This window comes from Hibiscus syriacus, unplaced genomic scaffold, assembly GCF_006381635.1.
Source record: "Hibiscus syriacus cultivar Baekdansim isolate YM2019G1 unplaced genomic scaffold, ASM638163v2 tig00117021_pilon, whole genome shotgun sequence".
In the NCBI taxonomy this organism is placed as follows: domain Eukaryota; kingdom Viridiplantae; phylum Streptophyta; class Magnoliopsida; order Malvales; family Malvaceae; genus Hibiscus; species Hibiscus syriacus.
Window position 1 is genome coordinate 921,291 of NW_024063527.1, and position 23,164 is coordinate 944,454.

At 33.1% G+C, this 23,164-nt stretch overlaps 2 protein-coding genes across 2 annotated transcripts; one reads left to right on the forward strand and one right to left on the reverse strand.

Moving 5' to 3' along the window:
• The first annotated feature begins 471 nt into the window (after positions 1-471).
• Positions 472-14,220, forward strand: LOC120195955 (cullin-associated NEDD8-dissociated protein 1-like). The gene is given in 31 exon segments (XM_039197883.1): positions 472-543; positions 1,019-1,105; positions 1,270-1,439; positions 1,600-1,806; positions 2,183-2,352; positions 2,886-3,015; positions 3,985-4,099; positions 4,217-4,374; positions 4,465-4,588; positions 4,670-4,720; positions 4,790-4,872; positions 6,436-6,520; positions 6,592-6,693; positions 6,784-6,882; positions 7,500-7,610; positions 7,762-7,845; positions 7,961-8,101; positions 10,144-10,236; positions 10,325-10,446; positions 10,539-10,630; positions 10,633-10,700; positions 10,787-10,793; positions 10,796-11,025; positions 11,563-11,802; positions 11,891-12,067; positions 12,179-12,325; positions 12,434-12,550; positions 13,065-13,233; positions 13,568-13,645; positions 13,731-13,869; positions 13,973-14,220. Coding segments are annotated over 30 exon segments (3,642 nt in total). The 5' UTR covers positions 472-543; positions 1,019-1,069; the 3' UTR covers positions 14,070-14,220.
• Positions 14,221-17,816: 3,596 nt separating this feature from the next.
• LOC120195838 (protein NRT1/ PTR FAMILY 4.3-like) lies at positions 17,817-20,846 on the reverse strand. The gene is given in 7 exon segments (XM_039197774.1): positions 17,817-18,840; positions 19,498-19,563; positions 19,565-19,584; positions 19,684-19,859; positions 19,862-20,123; positions 20,371-20,588; positions 20,682-20,846. Coding segments are annotated over 7 exon segments (1,728 nt in total). The 5' UTR covers positions 20,806-20,846; the 3' UTR covers positions 17,817-17,978.
• Positions 20,847-23,164: the final 2,318 nt, after the last annotated feature.

Consider the following 23,164-nt stretch of genomic DNA (forward strand, 5'->3'; position numbering starts at 1 on the left):
GCACTTTTATTTTCTTACAATTTGGTATAGTTCCAAGTTTGTTCATTTTTTGCGATTTGTGAAACACCAAAATTTAATTATTCTGTTTTCACTAAAATGATTTGTTTTTAAATTTATATTTTAATCAAATTTTGCATTTTAGTCTTAATTTTTTTTCTTCAAAGAAGAGCAGAAGCAGAGTCGTCCTATTGTTAGGAAATTAAGATATAATTGCATTATGATGGTCAAATATGTCTAAGAATTATAATTCTTAATAATTACAAGTGAGTGTAACTGTTAATATAGTATTAACCAGATATAGTAATTTTTCCAATAAAGAGTTCGTTTGATCCAATGGCTCAACCATAAGCTTATTTGAATTTTGGATCAATTTGAGGGCGAGTTTGGTAATTAAACCTGATATCTTTTTCCACTAATTTCATCAAGCCTATTTCCATTAAATATCAAAACAGATTAGCAAAATTCGAAAGTGAAACTATCGTCTCGTATATTCGCTTGCCTTACCTTTTCCTTGACTCTCTGCTTTGTAATTGTACTGCTCCGGTACTTAATCTAACCTTTGATTTTAATTTTTTTTACCTTTAATTTCTTAGAACCGGCCGAATCTACTCTTGATTTTGTTCGCGCTTTCATAGATTTTTGCCTGTGTCTAAGCGACTATGTTTTTCACCTTTCAAGAATGCAAACCCATGCTTTTTTATAAATATTTTCTTTACATCACATTGTCTTCGCTGTATCTTCTAGGGTTCTAATCGTTTTCAATAATCTCATTTTTTATATTCATTTCTTGTATTTATTTGTCTCCTTTTCTGTTTTAGTTCACGGTCTTTCAGTAATGCAGATTGGATACTATTTTATTTTGTTTCAGTCATGTTTGACTGTTATTTGCTCGAATTTGATCTGCTTCTTAATTCTTTATTTTTTGTGTATATATATAATTTAATTTCTCTATGAAGCTCTTACCTGCTTTTATTTTATTTTCTGTTTTTTTTTTGTTTCATTGCACTGTCGATTTCAGCTTAGATAGTGTAAATTGGCTTTGAGATTGTTGGAACTTCACATTACAACGATGGCAAATTTACAGATGACCGGTATTCTAGAAAAGGTATTGTTATATATACTGATTTAATTGAAATTTTCCGGGTTTTCTCTGTCTTGCTTTAGCTCTTACAGTTTGCTTAAGTTTATAGATGCATGAGAAAATAAAGAGAAAATGAAAAAAAAAACTTATCTGATATCGTTTTGTAATTTACTAATTTCTTCCTATAGATGACTGGGAAGGATAAAGATTATAGATATATGGCTACGTCTGATTTATTAAATGAGCTAAACAAGGAGGGCTTTAAGGCTGATTCTGACCTCGAGATAAAGTTGTCAGATATTATCCTCCAGCAACTTGATGATGTAGCTGGTGACGTTTCCGGATTGGCTGTCAAATGGTAAGCTTTTTATTCCTTGACGTGGTGTTTTGCATTCATAAGTTTGTATATTTTAGGTATCTTCTTTTGAGTGGTAACATGCTAGGTCAGTTTACAGGATTTTTCCTGGTTCTTGTATTGCATTGTTTTGAGTTTACTCTTATTTTATCTTCTATTGCAGTCTTGCTCCATTGGTGAAGAAGGTTGGTGAATCAAGAGTTGTGGAGATGACCAATAAACTCTGTGAGAAATTGCTTAACAGCAAAGATCAGCACCGTGACATTGCAAGCATAGCTTTGAAGACAATCATTGCTGAAATCTCTACTCCGTCGCTTGCACAATCTGTTTTAGTTTCTCTATCTCCTCAACTAATAAGAGGAGTAACTGGCGGGTATTTTCCAAACACTGCTTGTCAATGCTTTGTGATTGACATCTTCAGTGAATTCCACTATCAAAGTGTTTCTTTTAATGTATTATTTTAGTTTCTTGATTATATTAAGTTCTGGTGCAGAAATTTAATTCCACTAAGATTTATGGACAATGATATTTGCCTCATAAAGTTCTCATAAATACTTCTTTTACTGCTTCATCATGCTAATCATATATAGGACCATGAAATGGGATGAACCTTGAGGCTGATATCACTTCCTTTGGCAATGTTGTCTTTTTGCAGTGAAAGAAATATAGACATGTTTTCTTTTTCTTGCTTGCTTTGAATATTTTTTATTCATGGTTATTTATTTATTATTTATTTTAATATTTTTGCAGGGGACTAGCACGGAAATCAAATGTGAATGTCTTGACATTTTATGTGATGTTCTTCACAAGTTCGGAAATCTTATGGCAACTGACCATGAGATACTTTTGAATGCATTGCTATCACAATTGAATTCCAATCAAGCTAGTGTTAGAAAGAGGACAGTTTCTTGTATTGGTAAGATGTGCTGAATCGGAACATATCTGTTTGTTTGGTGATCTTTTTTATCATCCTTTTTATTGATTGAATTTTTGTTCCTTTAAACTTGATTTGATGTGCTCAAACTTATATTTCATCTTGGAATCCTTTGTGGAGTAACAGTTTGACGTATGGAGAAAGCTAATTTTCCTTTAAACTTATTTTTTTTATTTCCTTAAGCTTTCAATTCCTGTACTTGTTTTGCTCACTATGGAGAAAGCTAGAGGCCTTCTATTTCTTGTCATGTATGACGTGCATGCCAATATGTAGCAATGAGGAGAGGTTTCACTTCTTTGATACCTAATATAATGTTGTTGTGTTTATTGACAATCGTAAGGAATGAAGAGAAAAATAGATTTTGATTCATATATATCTTTTAAAATGTACGTCATAGTGTATTTATTTAGTTTGTTACAAGGAGGCTGAGGCCTAAGGGGAATTGGCTATATCATTTAGATTAGCTCCATATTCTGTTTTTATAATCTATTGACTAATCTTTCTTTTGTTTTCAGCATCTCTTTCTTCAAGCTTGTCAGATGACTTATTAGCGAAGACCACCTCTGAAGTTGTAAGAAATTTAGGAAGTAAGGGAACAAAATCAGAATTGATCCGCACGAACATTCAGATGATTGGTGCTTTGAGGTCATTACCTCTTTCGCCTCATATTGCTTATGATTGAAGTTTCTAAATTTGCTGTACTTTTTTCTTTGAATTTTAGTTGCTAAACTTGTTAACAGTAAAGTTAATTTTGTTGAAAGAGTAAAATACAAAACCCTCTTAAGGTTTGTAGAAAATATCCTTAATTGGCCCTGGTTTTTGAAGAATACCTTCCTACACCTCGGGCTTTGCTTGGGATTGAAAAGTTAATGTTATTAATCAGTAAGTTAGAATGAAAAGATAAACATACTCTTTCACTTTGTCTTATTTTATTTTAGTTTATATTTTCTTTTCTTTTTTCACTTAGATTTCTTTTTAAAAGTATAATTTTAGGTAATTCTAAAATCATATTATAATTTTGTCCTATTTAGTTAAAGTTATATTATTAATTAATTACATATTAAATATTTTAACAATAATCTATAATTCAGTTATATATTAACTTCATGAATGAATCATCATATATTGAATTCTTTTGTTAAATAAATTAGTTATCATTAATTTGAAAACAAAGGTGTTTAATGTTAAAGAAATTTATTAGAACAAAAACAAATCAGAAGCAAATGAAACTGAAAACAAATTGTTGATATTTTCGGCATTGAAGTAAAATTTTGAACTAATATTAGTTTCAATATTGGAATCCTTAAATTTCTTAATTTTCAAGAGTGATAAAAGAGTATTTTCAAATCAATGGGGTTAAGTTTATTTTCAACAAAATCACATGGATGACTATTATCTTCCTAATTGAGTATATACAAATATTTATGTGGATTTTATTTCTTCTAAGTTTGAATGTTGTATTTGATAGAAAATGTTTCTTTTAGCAACACGGCGCTATTTTATTTTTATCTTCACGGAGTCTTAATATCTTTAAATCTTTGAGGTTATGATTTCAATGTGTTATTTGTTGTTATGGATGTTGTTAATAAAATATATGTTATCATTGTATTCTAGCCGTGCTGTTGGGTATCGTTTTGGACCACATCTTGGAGACACTGTGCCGGTGCTTATTAAGTACTGCACAACTGCATCAGAAAATGATGAGGAGCTTCGAGAGTATAGTTTGCAGGTGTTGTATATGGCTTCATATCTTATAGGGTGTACTGTGCTTTAGTGCTTGATAATTCTGGGTGGTTACATTTATGATTTAATAATTGACATGCTCATGATCAAATTTTGACTTCAGGCACTAGAAAGTTTTTTGCTTCGCTGTCCTAGAGATATTTCTTCCTACTGTGATCAAATTCTTCTCCTTGCTTTGGAGTATTTAAGTTACGATCCAAACTTTACTGATAACATGGAGGAAGATACTGATGATGAGAATCACAAGGAGGACGAAGAAGAGTATTATTTTCATTTGCATCAAAGATGATTTACAGTTTAAATCTGCATAAAAGACTGGTTATTTAGCTCTAGATCTTTGTTGTTTTACAGTGAGAGTGCAAATGAATATACCGATGATGAAGATGTAAGCTGGAAAGTTCGAAGAGCGGCTGCTAAATGTTTAGCTGCATTAATTGTTTCTCGCCCTGAGATGCTATGTAAACTGTATGGGGAGGTATACATTTTCCCTTTTATCCTGAACTCTAAGGATTGTTCCCACACACCATTTTAAAGATGTAATACTCTCTTGGTGCAGGCTTGTCCCAAGTTAATTGATAGATTTAAAGAAAGGGAAGAAAATGTCAAGGTAATGTTCAAGCAATGGTTTATAGATTTCCTTATGTCGGTTTGTTTATCAAATAATAAAATATTGCAGATGGATGTTTTCAATACGTTCATTGAGCTACTACACCAAACTGGGAATGTGACTATGGGACAGACTGACTTGGATGAACTCAGGTGAGTTTCTTATATCATTGAAGCAGCTAAGTTTTGTTTTCTCTTCAAGTATTTTTTATTTATTTATTCTTATTGGTGCTTTGCCAATCTGGAGTGACCTGGATTTTGAAATTCATAGTGGCTTGCTTAAATTTGAAATGACCATTACCCAATCATGGTTTGGAATGGCTCAAAATAATATCTTACATAACCCCACCATCAACTTATAGTGTGGAGAATACTTTACTTTATTGAAATTTGCAGATTTATGAAAATAATAGTACTACACAAATTTGTGCTTGACATTTTGTTTTAGTATGTTCGTTGTTAATATTCTATAGAAGATAAATTAGGTTGTTGGATTGATTCTCAACTTCAATCACTCTTGGCCTAATTATTAACTGGTCTTTCATTGTTTTAGAATTAATTAGTTAATCTTATTACTTTCTTCCTTCACTTTCAAATTTTTTTTGACACTATTCAATCAGTTATTTTTTCAAATTTAAAATTATTTCATGAAGTTGGATTGAAACTCTAGAAATGTTAGTAGGTTTCATAATTATTTTAATTGTTCTACTGCTACATGAAATATAATTGAACTTTAAGGCTACCTAAAACTTGAAATGACCTGAAGTTCTTATCATATGCCTTAAGTTTATATTAGGAGTTTAAAGGTGTTGAGCTCATCATCTGCTCCAAGTTAGTATGAGTAATTGTCTTTGACATCATGTAATCGAAGTTCCAGAAAACTGTAAGCTGTTCTTTGCCCTAATTACCTCACACAAATAAAGGAATTTTTGCTCCCTTGCATTGACGTAGAATTTTATTTGAACATCTTGAAGTTCTCATCTTCTGCTCTTGAGTTGATATTAGGAATTTAGAGGATCTGAGGTCCTCCAATAAACTTGGGGCTTGAGCTTTACTGAGTTCTACCTGGCTTAATTCTTCTGCTTGAGATTGACTCATAAAATAATTAAGCTACCTGTGCTCGATTCCATTAAGCTCAATTGTCATCAATTTGATTAACAAGCTTGAAACTTGAGCTCGAACTCGAATGCTGCACTCAACTAAGGTTTGAAAAATTGAAGTATATAGTACTTTATTTATCTATGAATAAAACAGTAAAATATTTTTAAAATTCTGAAACATGATAAGGTATTCAGCCACTTGTGTGTTGTAATTCTCGAACCATTACTTGTATAACTTACTCTTTAGCTTGGTTCTACTGTAAGCAAGTCTAGTATTGCGAAGCTCAAATTCACTCAACTTGTTACTTGAATGGCTCAGGCTCTATCTTAGCTCAAGTGCAAATGAGTTGAATTTGAGTATTCATTGACCAAGCCTAATTTCCTCATAAGTTGCTGAACTCATATAAACCCTGATCATTATTGTTTTCTTTCATCGACACTTTTCTTGTCTTCATCTTCTTTCTTGTTAGATGGATTTGAATTCATTTTTTAAATTAACTTTAACCTGTTGAAGAGCATTTATTGATTCATCTGTAATAATGAAAATTTTCAATACCTTTTTGGATGCTTGTGCCTTTTCAGCCTGATTCACTCTTGCAATGTTAATGTTATACAGTCCAAGATGGCTATTGAAACAGGAGGTGCCAAAAATTGTTAAATCCATAAATCGGCAGCTACGTGAGAAATCTGTCAAGACAAAGGTAAGCTTTGCTTACATATTTTATAGGATATTGTATATTTATTTTTTCATAACATATAATTCTATCTACAGGTTGGTGCATTTTCTGTTTTGAAAGAACTTGTAGTTGTCTTGCCAGACTGCCTTGCCGATCACATTGGAACCCTCGTACCTGGAATAGAGAAGGCACTAAATGTATGTGATTTTCACACTTTTTTGGTGTGTTCGAGTATTTTATTTTTATTTTTTCATCTTTCCAAATATTTCCTTTTGTAAATATTTCAGGATAAATGTTCTACTTCAAATCTGAAGATTGAAGCACTTATATTTACAAGATTGGTGTTGGCATCACATTCTCCTTCTGTTTTTCACCCTTACACTAAGGTAAATTAAGTTGTTTATGTGGATGCTCAAACTCAGTGCTTTTGTGACTCTGAATGGCAAAGATCATTCACCCATTGTTTGAAAAAGGGTTGTATGCTTCATGCTTTTCGAATATCACAGATTAGTTGAAAAATGCTGTTGTTTTACACTTCCATCTCTCTGACTGGGGGTATTTGGTTTCCAGAAACTAGGAGAAATATACAAAAGGTGAAACCTGGAAGCTTGTTACTCTAGATGTAACATGAGTATTTTTTTGTTCATCATTTCAGTCTCTAAATTCATTCTGATCTTTCAATGATGTTAAGACTGCTATGAAATTAAATTGGCTTGATGCTTCTTTGCTGAGAAACTAAGTTAATCCACGAACCATTTGATCTCTCTGCTTAAAACTGTTGTAACAAGTTTTTTATTCTGCTTCAATTTCAGCTCCTTCATCTGTTCTCAAAAAACGACCATGTTATTTTTTTGTTAGTTCTTTTTGAATTTTGAGCCTCTTGGTAAGCTTAACATATATACAATATTTCTGAGGGTATAATGCTTCCCTCATTGTTTTATCTGGTTTTTGGTGACCAATATTAGGTTGTTCTATGATAACAAGTTGGTAAATTGTTATTCAGGATCTTTCTTCTCCTGTTTTATCTGCTGTTGGTGAGCGTTACTACAAAGTCACAGCTGAGGCATTGAGAGTGTGTGGAGAACTTGTTCGTGTAGTGCGCCCAAATCTTGAGGTGGAACCTTTCTCTCGCAATTTGAGATTTTGTTTAACAATTCTCTTTGTTGCTGGAATAAGTCTTATCCAGATTTAATCCTAACATGTTTATTTGGGTAATTCCAAATTTCATTTGAGTTATTGATTACAATAATGATTCTATGGTGCAGGGTTTTGGTTTTGATTTTAAACCTTTTGTCCATTCAATCTATAATGCGATAATGTCCCGCTTGACTAACCAAGATCAAGATCAGGTAAGAAGAGTTTAATTACTTTTCTCCCTCCATGTTCCATCTGTGATGAGTTAAATGCTTTTAAGATTAGTTTAATTAATATTATGTTATTTTTCCTGTTTCCTATCGTTCTCAGGAAGTTAAGGAGTGTGCTATTACTTGCATGGGGCTTGTCATTTCAACTTTTGGTGATAACCTTGGAACAGAGTTACATGCATGCCTTCCGGTACTTGTTGATCGAATGGGAAATGAAATAACTCGGCTCACTACTGTGAAGGTTAGTTGCTTTCCATACTCTTGATAATCATTTGTTTTAGTTGAAGCATTAGATTTATACGACGACAATTTTTGTTGTCTCAACCTGTGATAACTATCGTTTAATTTTTGCAGAACATTTAATCATGCATGCTCTTGTTTTTCTGGACGAGTTTCTTTATTAGCCCCACTCTTCATAGCTCTCAAATTTAACCAATATGTTTGCATTTTTAATACTTATAAAGATAAGTACCGGTACCAATGTGAAAAAATAAGTATTAAAAACAATGATGATGTGGCAAGACGAAGTGGCATTAATATGCCATATATTATGTTTACTGGATGAAAGTGGTGTCTGACAAGTCATTTAGTGATATTAAGCCTAGTTATTAGATTGACACATGGGACGATGGCTAGTGTACCAGATTGGTCTTTTACTGGTACCAGGGGAAAAGTGGATTATGGCCATGTCCGGATGTCATTTAGTGATATTAGGCCTAGTTGTTAGATTCAGGGTTTCAAATCGCGGCGTTTTCGTTCATTTTGGATTTACCATGATTGTGGCCGTCGCGGGCGCTATTGCGGGTGTAACGGGTAACTCGGACGGCGGCGAAACCGCTATATCACGGACGAAATCGCGTTTTCGGAACGTTTTTTGAAACCCTGGTTAGATTGACACATGTGACGATAGCTCATGTACCAGATTTGTCTTTTAAAGTACTGGTACTACTGAAAAAGTTTATCATAAGGGGTTCTCAATGAGATTTATCTCTTTGTCAAAATACTGGTATGTTGTAATTGGAACGTGTGACCTCACAACCAACTTTTGTCTATTTTATTCTAATGAAAACCATTTTTGTATTCTATTTTCTTGGAAATCCATTGTGAATCTTCTGAGAGTGGAACTTTTTGGCATCTAGAGTATACTCCAGGATAACTATGCTCTTTTTAAAAGGTGATTAAATAGTATTATATTTTCTCAATTGCCTCAATGGGGACTAGGGTTAGCTTTTATGTATTTATATGCATAGTGACTTTTACCGTCATATGATAAGATTGACACATGTGACTGTAGCTCATGTACAAGATTGGTCTTTTAAAGTACTGGTACCACTAAAAAAAGTAAATTGTATGGGGTTCTCTATGAGATTTATCTCTTTGTCGAAATACTGGCATGGTATTATTGAAATGTGTGACCACAACCAATTTTTGTCTATTTTACTCTGTAATGTAAAAACATTTTTTGTATTCTATTTTCTTGTAAGTCCATTGTGAATCTTTTGAGATTAGAACTTTTTGGCATCTAGAGTATACTCCTTGATAACTGTGCTCTGTTTAAAAGGTGATTAAAATAGAATTATATTTTCTTAATTGCCTCAACGGGGACTAGGGTTAGCTTTTATGTATTTATATTGCATAGTGACTTTTACTGTCATATGATAAGATGTCCATTAAGCGGTAGGCTTTGAGTTTTAGCATAATGCTGTTTTCTCTCTACGATCCATACAAATTTTCATTAAATGAATTCTAAATCCAATGCTGTGTCTAAAGATAAATGGTAATCTTTTAATTGACAAAATAGTGGTGGTTGGAAAATTAGTTAACTTTGTGGTTGCTTTTGTTCATGGCCTAACACATGGCTATGTTAAGTTAGGGGTGCTTTAGCATAGTCAATTTCATGGAACCGATGGTATCCAATTAAATATTCTCTCTTACCTCAAATTGTTTAAACTTCGAGAAATTAAGGACTGTTTTCTTATAAATGCACGTGCCATTGGCTGGGCTGCATTCTCTTATATCTTTTAATGTCTTTGTCTATGATATATGTTTTTTTAGTGAAGTTGTTTCTGATTTCTGATTTGTTGGATGGAACACATTGGTTTACTTGATTATAGATTTTATGATGCTACATGGAATTTTAGAATTGCAGCATAATTATTATTGGATCTGCTTATACTTCTTTGGCTTCATATATTGAAGTTACCTTTTTAGTTGCTGGTTGTTTTTCTACATGCTCATGCAAGCTTGTGTTTGGCCTCTGAATCTGTCCAATTTTGAATATAGGCATTTGCTATTATTGCTGCTTCTCCACTCCGGATAGATCTATCGTGTGTTCTGGAGCATGTAATTGCGGAGTTGACTGGCTTCCTGCGGAAGGTATGGAAGTTTGCATCTTGTTGAATTAATGAACTGTTTGCAGTGATACTTATGGTTGATTTATAAATACCATTGGTTTGGAAAACAGGCAAATCGGGCTTTAAGGCAGGCAACACTAGGGACACTAAATTCATTAATTGTTGCTTATGGGGATAAAATTGGCCCGTCTGCATATGAAGTTATCATTGTGGAACTTTCAGCTCTGATAAGGTTCTCTTCCTACTGTACCTATCATTATTATTATTATTATTTCTCTTGGTTTTACTGTTTTGATGCTTTCTAAACCACTCTATTTGTGTTAGTGACTCTGATTTGCATATGACGGCTCTTGCACTTGAACTCTGCTGCACCCTAATGGCCGGCAAGAGATCTAGCCAAAATGTTGGTTCTGCTGTTACAATAGAGTTCTTCCTCAAGCACTAACATTGATCAAGAGTTCATTGCTGCAGGGCCAGGCACTATTGGTATCTCCTTTTCAATTTGATGAGGTTATATCTGCTGTAAAAATCCCTTTTTTGTGTGTATAAGCATTCTTTGTCGGAAATTACAGGCTTTGCAAAATTTTTCGCTGGCTTGGTGTATTCCGAGAACACTAGTTTTGATGCATTACTGGAATCTCTTCTTTCAAGTGCAAAACCATCTCCTCAATCTGGCGGCGTTGCGAAACAAGCGTTGTATTCGATAGCTCAATGTGTGGCTGTTCTCTGTCTTGCTGTAGGTGATCATAAATGTTCAACTACAGTCAAAATGCTCACTGAAATCCTTAAAGATGATGGCACAACCAATTCGGTATTCTCCTTAAATCTTTTCTTATTTTCCTCGCGATGTTTCTACTACTGCATTGGTTGTATTTTTACCTGTAAATTGGCAATTGGCCAGTGTTACTGATTTATATTGGTGTTATATCTTTGCTGTTGGATCTGGATTCTAGTAATTAAGTGGGGTTTTATTTCTTTCTATACGGATCCAATTAGCTCAATTCCAGCTTCTTGCTCTGGATGGCATCATTCCACTGTCTTCTGTATTTCCCTTCCAGATTGTTCTCCACTCTCTTTTTAAACATGCATCAAACAGGGTATGAAATTAACATTATAAGATGGTGTTTTTGTTTAATTAGATGGATTTATAGCATTTTCAAGCAGTATATTCTTTCTCCAAAATTTTGAAATACTATCACTTTTGACGTTTGTACGAGTTCAAAACTGTTTCAAGCAGTATGTATGTGTGTGTATAACCAATCTTCTAATATTGTACTTTATGGAAGTGTATGTGTATATGAATATGTATATAAATATATGTATTAATTAATTATAACTACCTAAACAGCATCTAGCCTTGCTCTGTTTGGGGGAGATCGGGAGGAGGAAGGATCTGAGCTCACATGCCCATATTGAGACTATAATTATTGAGTCTTTCCAATCTCCTTTTGAAGAGATAAAATCTGCTGCTTCTTATGCTCTTGGCAATATAGCTGTCGGGAATCTTTCCAAGTATCTACCTTTCATCTTGGACCAGATTGATAATCAGCAGAAGAAACAATACCTCTTGCTTCATTCTCTTAAGGAGGTATGTTTTCTTGAAATGGCACTCAAACCTTGCTGGATATTTTTGTCTGATGCAGCATCTATGTTAATGCTAAATTTACTTCTTGCAGGTTATAGTAAGGCAATCTGTAGATAAAGCAGAGTTTCAGGATTCTAGTGTTGAGAAAATTCTCAAATTACTTTTTAATCACTGTGAAAGTGAGGAAGAGGGGGTCAGAAATGTGGTGGCTGAGTGCCTTGGTAAAATTGCACTCATTGAACCAGTAAAACTCATTCCAGCACTTGAGGTATTTTCACAAGTCCAATGCCCTTTGAGCTTCTGCTGAGCTTTTGGCATTTGAGTCATTGAGTGTAATTTAATAATGCATTTGTTATTTTAAAATTTGAATTTCTTACAGTTGAGAACAACCAGTCCAGCGGCATTCACTAGGGCAACAGTTGTCATTGCTGTAAAGTATTCTATTGTTGAGCGACCGGAGAAGATAGATGAGATTATTTATCCTGAGATTGCTTCATTCCTTATGCTTATCAAGGATCAGGATCGAGTGAGTACCCGACTACTTCTTATTAATACCCAAAAGAAAAAGAAAAAATGCTTTTATTTTCTTATTTTTCTAAGCCTTATTCTTGTTTATCTGAAATCTTTGATGCAGCATGTTAGGCGTGCAGCTGTGTTGGCTTTAAGTACTTTTGCTCACAATAAGCCTAATTTAATTAAGGGTCTTCTTCCTGAATTACTGCCACTTCTCTATGATCAAACAGTTGTTAAGGTAACTAAAAGTTTACTTTCTGCTGATTGTATTGATGTTTTGCAGTTAATCAGGTTTTCAAATTAATTTGCTGTTAACTAAAAGATTTTCATGCAACACAGCTGTTAATTTTCTTAAACTATTAGCAACATCCTTTATAAACAAAAAAGTTATTATGCAAGGTGTCAGCTAATGGTGACTTTCTGGATTGTCCTTTACTGCTTTACGTCACAAATCTTTTGGTTTTCTTTTGTTTAATTCTAGTAACTCCCAAAATTGAAGAGGAATTCTTTTGGAAGAATATGCTTTTACTTCGTTAAGCTTAATGATCTGTTTATCCGGTGCTATTTATCATGATATTTCAGGTCTGATGCAGGTCTACATTGTTTCATTTGTTAATTTTGTTTGTTTGCATCATTCTTTTTTATGCTTGTAGTTTTCTACTAGTCGTCGTAGTTCTTTCCACTTTCTCTTTAACTTGTGGATATATGCCTGCTTTTTCTTATGTTTTATTTTAAATTCTGGCCTGGTGCAGAAAGAATTGATAAGAACTGTCGACCTTGGTCCCTTCAAGCACATTGTGGATGATGGTCTCGAGCTGAGGAAGGCAGCTTTTGAATGCGTAGACACATTGCTGGATAGTTGTCTTGATCAAGTGAACCCTTCATCTTTCATTGTCCCTTTCCTCAAATCTGGACTTGATGGTAAGTTGCTCCCCCTTTATATTGTGGTTACAAACCTTGTGTACATTAGTCGTTATATTTAGTTGAGTAATAATTAGATGATTTATTATACCAATTAACAATTTTGTTAAAGCAGAGGATAGTTTTATCATGGGTTGTACCTGAAACCAAGATCTGATTAAAATAAATTAAATTATTATGTCTTGAATTATTCTCTGGATCAAAAGCTCATCTTTTCTGGTCATGCACAAAAATCTTAATGCAACAGTTACAGGGTATTAGGGTTATTTGGCTGAAGATAATACATTTTTGCCTTAAATCATTTAACTGACTTAGATTTTTCACATTTTGTCAGACCATTATGATGTTAAGATGCCTTGCCATCTTATCCTTTCGAAACTTGCCGATAAATGTCCATCTGCTGTATTACCAGGTGAGAGACGAATTGGGTTGTCTTAACTGACGATCCAGGACTGTTTTATTATCATTGGTTTAATCGTCTGTAATTTGATATTCAGTGTTGGACTCACTGGTGGACCCTCTTCAAAAGACTATTAATTTTAAGCCAAAGCAAGATGCTGTCAAACAGGAAGTAGATCGTAATGAAGATATGATCCGTAGTGCTCTGCGTGCAATTGCATCATTGAACCGAATAAGGTTTAGCATTTCTACACATTACACATGATGTTCCCCCCCCCACTTTCTACTCCATTTTAGTTTATGATTTTGGTTTGCTGAGATGATTTGTCTAATATTGCAGCGGGGGAGATAGCAGCATGAAGTTGAAGAATCTGATGAGTGAAATATCGAAATCCCTAACATTGTGGGACAAGTATTACTCCATCCGGAATGAGTGAGGTGAGGAATACTAATCGTGTAAAGTAGGGTTAGGGTTTGATCCGATTGGATTTATTATATCGGAAACCAGGGGAGCATTGTTGTTGTGAAAGAATATAACTGTTGGATTTTGGCTCATGCTTGTTTCTATATATCCGATACTATTTTGGATCTTTATTCCCTCAACCGCTCGGCCTGAAATTTAAGCGATGATGTCATTACCAGTTGGGCTTTTTTTTAACCCCTATTACCCCGACTTCAAGGCTGAATTGCTGCTTGGCATGGGTTATTTGTTTAATTTATTTTGAGGTGATTATTTTTATTCATTTTAATTTGATCCTCCACGTGCACAAAAAATTATAGGCAAGAAGGCACTTGAGGTCCCTGAACTTTCCAAAAAAACTCAATGTAGTCTTTATTTTTTTGGATCAATGTGGCCCTCTAAATCGAAAAAAAAAACCAAACGTGATCCTTTAACCCATGCTTTGTTAATTCTTTACTTTATAAATTAGGTAAATTATATCATTCATCATTTAACTATTTTCTTCTCTTCTGTTTTGGTCACTAAACTCTTAAAAGTTTTAAATTTCAGAAATTTTAGAGACTTCATGGAATAAACTAGTAGTTAACCCATTTTTTTTGAGGGTAAACTATGCAAATGGCCACTTTTGTTTCGGGTGAATTGCTAATCATGGGTTTTTTTTGTAAACCTAAAATAATCCAGGAATAAAATAACAATTATCCTTTTTTTTCATATGTTTTCTTCCTCAAATCTATCTTCTACGCCGAGCCGATTCCTCTGCTTCGTCTCTGAACCACTGCTTCAACAATTCTACAATAACATGACGAGGAAGCCAATGAAGACCTAAGCTTGACAATTGTTGAGAAAGCACTATTGGTGAAAGCTGCGAGGTTTGATCAAGGAAACCATGACGCTGCCGATGACCCAGGCGTTGTTTCTGTGGTGGACATGACCTTTCATCTTCACTCGTGGGATTTGATAGAGCTGGTACCAGTGGTGTGGGTGAAGAGGCGGATTTGGATTTGAAATGTAAGAAGAGTGTTAAAAGGAAAAAGAAGAAAACGAAAGTTGAAATTAAAGTTTTTGCTGCTTTTTTCTTCTGTAGTGATTCTTATGATCAAATGTACTGCTTGAGAAGTTAGTTTTAGCTGAGTTTGATATGAAAAATTGATTTGTATACTACATAGAATTGATGAGATGATACAAGTTGAGAAATCATTATTTTGTTGAACTTTATGATGTTAAAGTGCTACGAATTTAGATAGAAGTTGGAATTTATGATGTCTATTTCAAATTAGGATTCTCATTGCTTGCGTTGCTACGACAATTTGAATTCCAGCTGTCCCGCTTAGTTCTTTGTTCAAACTATGTTATTGAAGAATTGTTGAAGCAGTGGTTTTGAGACGAAGCAGGGGAAGCGGTGCGGCAGAAAAGATAGATTTGGGGAAGAAAAATTTATGGAAAATGGGGTAAATTGATGTTTTATCCCTTAATTATTTTGTTACAAAAAGATCCATGATTAGCAATTTACTCCTCAAACAAAAGTGACAATTTGTGTAGTTTACCCTTAAAATAAAATAGGTTAACTACAACCTTAGTCCATGAAGTCTCTATAGTTTCCAAAAAAACTTTTAGAGTTTAGTGACAAAAATAGAAGAGAAGAAAATAGTTGAGTGATGAATGGTGTAATTTACCCAATTTATAACAACATGAATTAACAAAACCATTGGTCAATGATAGACAGAAAACGTTGGTCAAATGACCACATTGGATTCTTTATTCGAGTTGGAAGGTCACATTGATAAAAAAAAAATAGGATGATGGCTACATTGGTTTTTTCTTGGAAAGTTCAGGACACTCGTGTGTCTTTTTGCTAAAATTATATAACCCCAAACTTCAAACTATAAAGCCTAAACTTTAAACTACCAAACATCATATCCTAAACCTTAAAATCTAAACCATAAACATAAACCTCAAACCTTGTCTCTTAAATCTTAAATCATAAACTATAGACCTTAAATTCTATCCTCTACCCTTTAAAGGCACAAACCCTAAACTTTAAACCCTATATTTAAAACCACAAAGCCTAAAGCCTAAATTGTAAACCATAAACTCTAATTCTTAAACTCAAATATAAAACTATAAATCATTAAACCTTAAACCTTTAAATCATAAATCTTAAACCCTAAATTAAATCCCTAAATTTGAAATCAGAAACTCAATTCGAAATCCCAAAACCACTAAACATTAGACTTTAACCCATTTTAAGAGTTTTAAGACTCCTTTTCAAAAGTTAAAAAACTTCCTATATAAGTAGTCATTTAATGTGTGAATTTATTACTTCAAGCTTCTTTCAACCTCTTAAATAGTTAGAAATCAATGACAAAATATTAAAAATGATATTGTATCAGTCGTGAATTAAAAAGAAAGTTATTCAAAATATCAAAGAGCTAAAAATCCTACTTTGTGTTATATTTTTTTCTTTCTTTTATTGAAAACTATAACTTATTGTTCATTGTGATTTTTATTCTAGTATTCTTAGGTGAATGTGAGCTTATATTATGCAGACAGATTACTTTGTGATTTGTTTGGATTCTTCATTGCCTGTTAACTGTATTTCCTCTTTGAGAAAGAATGTACTCAAAATTTTGGGTATGAATCTTGACGGATATTGTAAGAATATACATTATCTTTATATGTTGAACAAATTAATAAGTTTATGAAATTATTAGCATAATAGTTAAGATAATTAATTTAAACCTGATAAATCTCTAAAAAAAACTCTATAAAATAACTTTAAAAAATAGATAAACAAAAACACAACCGCGATACTTATGCAACTAACTGTAAATGAATAGGAAAACAACACAACTTATTTCGTCGGGGTCAACTATGGGTTCCATGTCAGTCTTTTAGCAAACATATTGAAAGATAGATATAATTTTATATAAATAGTGTGTGAGGAGGCCGAATGGTGAAGTATGTTGAGAGAGAGAGACATGTTTGAGACATGTTTCTTAGACGGGGCATATATGGCAATAATAACATGCATACCACTTCTCTCCACTATAATTTCCCAATTGCTTTCCTTCCTTTTTCATAGGTCAGCTTTTCATCTATTATATATATAAATTGTTGCCATTTGACTTTATCTAGATTATGTTTCATATTCATGCATCCCATCATAGAGGTTAGATCATCTGGCTCTAAAAAAAGGGGGTCCCTCTTTCCAAGCAAGAAAGCACTAGCTAGCTCGCCACTTACTGCTTTCATATTCCTTTCTTGTCATTACAAGAAAGCAATTAATATTTACAAGGTGCTCTTCCATGATCAATGGGTGACCTTAATTTCGATTTGTAATGGTTACAAAACATCAAGAGAATGCATTGAACCCTTGTAGAAGGGTCAACATCAAACTTTATATATAAGATCCATACATTGGTTTGGTTGGCACCCCTGTCTAGAATTCGAGTGCACATCATCTTTTCTTCCTGTTTTTTCAACTTCAAATACTGCTTAATCATGTATCCCTCGAAAACAACAGCAACAAATAATTACGATCAGGAATTAATGTATGCTTTTATATTAGAGGATGAATTTTTGAAATTCTAGGAGACGAACTTATGAAATTCTAAGGAGAGTAAAAATATATAATCATAAAAAATACAAAAAAAATATCTAAATATACGATAATTTAAAATTTTCAAGATATGTTTAATCCATCCCTGAGTACGATATAGTCTATTGTAGTAACTTCTACACTAGTTTATACGACGCCTGTATACGTATTAAAAGAGATTTTGGAATGGTATCCTAAATCTTTATGATATCATCATACAAGATATTAGCGGATAATATTGCCTTGAAATATACATATCATATGTAGAAATGGAAGTCCCATGCAATTTTATGGTATATTGTCATCTCCAACCTCTTTAACCTCATGCGGTGCTGTGGGTGGTGGTGGAGAGGAATGGTTAGAATGCCATGTAGCCCAGAAGAGATAATTTATGAAGTTGAGAAAGCTGAGGACTGCAAGCAACCAGTAGAAAAGATCAAGCCGGTCTTTGTTGAGATCATTGTGACTAAGCCAACCGCCGCCATCGGAAGAAGCCGACGTGATCTTGTTTACGACGGAGACGAGCACCGAGCTCAAGTAGAAGCCAAATGAGTAAGAGCAGTAAGTTATGGCTGTCAAAAAGGCTTGCATCCCTTTCATGGACTGCTTGTAGAAGAACTCAATGAGGCCAACCGCGGTAAGCATTTCTGATAACCCAAAGATAAGGAACTGTGGGGTGATCCAAAAGATGGATATTGTTTTCCCCGAATATAAGGCCGAATCCCTTCTCTTCTTCTCCATTAAAGCAGCCGAGATCATCGAAAACGTAGCGAGAAACAGACCGGAGCCTATCCTTTGAAGAGGGGAGATCCCGGATTCGTGTCCGCTGATTTTGGTGGCGAAGGGGACGAAGAATTTGTCGTATAAAGGGACGATGAAGATGAGCATTACGTAAGGAATGGACTGAAGGGAGGCCGGAGGGATGTGGAAAGAGTTGGTTAGTTTAGTGTCCATGGCGCTTCCTTGTTGCACTGAGAATGTTTGGAGCTGGGCCAAGATGGTGTTGAATACAATGGTGCAACCAAATATTGGGATCGCTGAAATCAATATCTTCACGTTCTCCACTTGGTTTGCACTGCATAATCTCCATGGACTCTCCTTTTTGTTGTTATTGCCATCTTCAACTTTGATGCATGCCTTGTCCAAGAACCTACACACCAATTCATGTTTGTTTGTATCTATGCTGACATTGAACCATGCACTCAAAATTCTTTAATTTCTTACCAATTAATTAAACTTTAGGGTAAGTATACAAATGATCCTCCGACTATAGGGAGTTACTTTGTTGAATACCTCGACTATTAAAAGTTATAAAATAGTCATCCGATTATAGGATATTTTTTTTGAGTCTCCCGACTATTAAAACTTACGAAATAGTCATTTGACTCTTCATATGTTTCAAACTCGTCATTTTTTATTAAAAGATGACGATTGTTTGAGCAAAAGTGATTCTAATAGACATCATTAAAATAATTAAAATATGATTTTATGATATCTCAGTCAATAAGTTAATAGACAACTGTCAATCTTTTAACGGAAAAACATGAGTATGGAACATATGAATAGTCAGGTAACCATTTTATAACTTTTAATAGTTAGGGGACTAAACAAAGTAGTGTCCTATAGTCAAGGGATCATTTTGTAGCATTTGGTAGTCGGGAAACTCAACAAAAATACCCTATAATTGGGGACCGTATGTGTACTTTACCCTAAACTTATGTTGGTGTGAAAATCGGATTTATGAAGTTTGGGGTTGTATTAAAAACGACATTTAAGTAAAGGAGTCAGCAAAAGGGATCTAAATTACCTAAACCTCTGGGTGTGAAGCATATTGCTATTAGAATTAGGACTAGATGGACAAATTAGCTTTCTTTAGTACTGCCGCCACTAGAACCTGTAGAAATATACGCAAATGAAAATCAAACATTAATTAATTATGTCTAAAATAGAAAAGGAATTAAGGGAGGGGAAATGAAAGGTGAGATTTGATTACTTGAGCAATGGGGGTGAATATGCTTCCCTGAGGAGGCTTGTTCCTGTAATACACAGTCCCAGAAACCAAGCTGATTAGTCCCATGGCCATTACGGCTGCCGACAGCCCGAATCCGACATCCATGCCGGCATGAGTTTGGATCCAAACAAGAACAGTGAGGGCAATGAGTTCACCATGGAGAAGGCAAAATAGGCTGCATTGAAGTAGGTTGAGAGCTTCTTAGAGTGTGAAGGGGTTTGAACGTTGAACTGATCAGCCCCATGAGCAATCATGTTGGGTTTAACACATCCACTCCCTAATGCCACCAAGTATAGTGCTACAAAGAATATCAAGCCCTTCACCCCCTTTGCTTCTTCACACTTCCCTCCATCAACTACCATGTTGCACTTTGGTGGCTTTAGCTGGGGTACATGAGCTTGGACCGACAGCAATATGAATCCCTACAAATATAAATAACTTTTTTTTAATTAAAAAAGGCCATCATTCGATCCCTATATTTTGTATATATCAGATTCAAGTGGCCTTTCTTTTTATGAAAAGGGGTACAGTGCCTGCCAAACTTCTACTGCAGATGAGCAAGTTAAGCCACTATTATTGAATGGAAAGAGACAGAGAGAGACAAAAAGAGGAATTGAAAAAGAGAGAAAAGAAAAGTGTTAGTGAATACATATAAAGAAGAAAGCTTACTGAAAGCTCGAGAAAACCAAAGATGAGCATGGACCAGAAACTCCCAAGAAAAGAGTCAGAGAGGAAACCACCAAGGAGGGCCAAAAGGAAGATTGTTCCCACAAAATTTGTCACTATGTTTGCTGCGTTTGAGAGGGAGAAATGCATCTCGTTTATCACATATGTGATCAGGTTGTTTCCTACCGCTGCTATTGCCATTATCTCAAATGCTTGAAGCCCTGAAATTCATTATTAAACATAAAATACCATAAACAAGATGTTCAAGCTCAGACGTTAATGGAAAATAGATTGAGAGAGAGAGCGAAACAAACCAAGAACAAATGAAGCAGCTCTGAAGCCGCCATGTTTGTTGGGGTTTGAAGGCTTCCCCCTCCAATCAACTGTGCTTCCTTCTTCCTTAATCTCTACTTTGATGTTCCCTCTTCTTTCTTCCATTTCCAACTTCTCAAGAGGGGGAGATGCTCTTTACTCTTGTCTAATGTGGCTGATCTTGAGGCAATTTATAATAATCCAATGCCCTCCTAGATTCTACGCAAATTGCGGCCTCACTTGAATTTAAGCCCCACACGCACTATCACCTTGTGGATTACACTTTCATGTCATGTCATATGTTATTCAAAATGTTTTTTTTTTTACATATGATGATTATACATACTATTTATTAAAAAATAATCTATTGACAATGTATATACATCCTGAGACTTAAAATCTCTAGAGAAAATAATATTCTCTTTACCATTGAGGTCATAGATGAAATTAGGATCAAATATTAGGAGGAATAAGGTATCTAATTCTAAATAATACTTTTTATTATATTTAATTTAAAAATTGGAGGGACAAAAGTATATTTTCACTTAAATCAAAATTGATAAGGACTTAAAATTCAATTAAACCAAAAGTTTTAGGAGGGGTAACAATCTCTCTCATTCTCTATATAGTTTCGTCCCTACTTAAGGCCACTTGATGGATATATTATCCGAAATATATAATCCAACACTCGCCTTGACTTGTATGTTATTTATTTGGATCCAAGACTTTTATTCCTCAATTTAAATATGTATTCAAAAGTTAATAATTTTTTAATAGTTTAATATTATTAAAGGTGGTATATTAAAAAATTTAACGGTTTATAACATATTTTGTAGATACAATTGCTTGAATCCTAAAACTTTAGAAATAACCCTTTAATCATTGATATTATTTGATGAATTGAAAAAGAATATATTTTTTAAAATATATTTTAAATAAAAATAAAATAAAAAGTCGCTTGTTTTTTTAAAATATCTCTTATATATGAAAAATATTTGTTATTTATAGTTAAAAGAGCGAACAATGGATATTTTTGGGATACTGATGAATCGGCAAGAAAGAGGGGATGTTACTGTTACTCTTGGAAAAGGAGCATTGTATTTGTAGCCAGTTGCCACATGATTTTGCCTTTTATTCCTCTATGTTTGTCATCTGATGGTGGTCCATAATTAATGGATACTTTTATTTCTTATTAAATTGTTTTCTTTTTATCTTTTAAAATCATATATTCCATTTATGAATTAACATGTCAAAAGTAAATATTATACATTTGCATGGTGATCAGCTGTTATAAATATATTTTCTTTTAATATAAAGATTTTTAAAGAATAAAATATATGATTTTAACATAGATGATCGTATTTTATTGAGTTATTGTTTTTAAGAACTAATATTTAATTTGTTCATAATATATAGTTTTATCTATTATCAAATGAACTATATGATGATATATCATCAAATTTTAAAATTAAAATTTTGTTTGATGAACTAAAAAATAAGTACAAAAAAATTAAATGTTGAAAAATTAATTATTTAAGAGTTTAATGTTGAATTTAAATTAAAAACTTGTTTGGTACTTTGTTTAAAAATAAATACTAGACATAATTAAATTATTTTTTAAATATAAAATTTAAAAATAAAATAAAAGGTATTGAAAGTATGTTCCATTAAGTGATAAGTATTTCGTTATCTACTTAACATTTTTCACATTTTTTATAAATATAAAATAAATAATTTTAGTTTTAATTTATCAAGCATGTTCAAACTATTAATTGTTGAAATTATTAATTTGCATTGGACAGAATTTTTTGAATGGTTTATCAAATATGTGCTAAAATTATTTGGATTCACTCTTGATGATATATCATGATCATATTTATTAGTAATAATTAAGTGATTTTTTGCTTTTTGTTCTATTTAGTTTTTAATTACTTTGCTTTCTTGACATGTTTTACTTTGTTTTTTGTGACACATTTTTTTTTACTTTGGCACGTTTTCAGTATTTGTTATCGATCATAGTTTTCGTTTATATTTTTTCTCAAGGTTAGATTTGATATCGTCTCGATAAGTCAAGATAGTGCTCATTTGTTATCATATTGATATTTCATTCTTTGAACATTTGGATTGGATTTGGATACGTGATTTGTGTTTGTGGATTTTTTCTCATGCCGCTCGACTTTGATTTGTTGTATGTCGATGGTCTTTCAATAGTTTCTCTTTCTTTTGGTTCATTTGTCGATACAATCATATCTATTCATATTTATCTTTTGTGCGAGTTTTTTTAATTAAATTTTTAACATATTCTTTGTATGAGCCTTTTGTGATCCTAATTGACTATTTTATTGTATCATTAGTTATAAAAAAATCTTAAATTATAGGTGTATTTTACAGTTATATTATAAACATTTATGAAGCATAATTTTAAATATTTTCTCTATTTAATAAAACTAGCAGCTTTTATAAGAAACGATATACGTGAAACAAA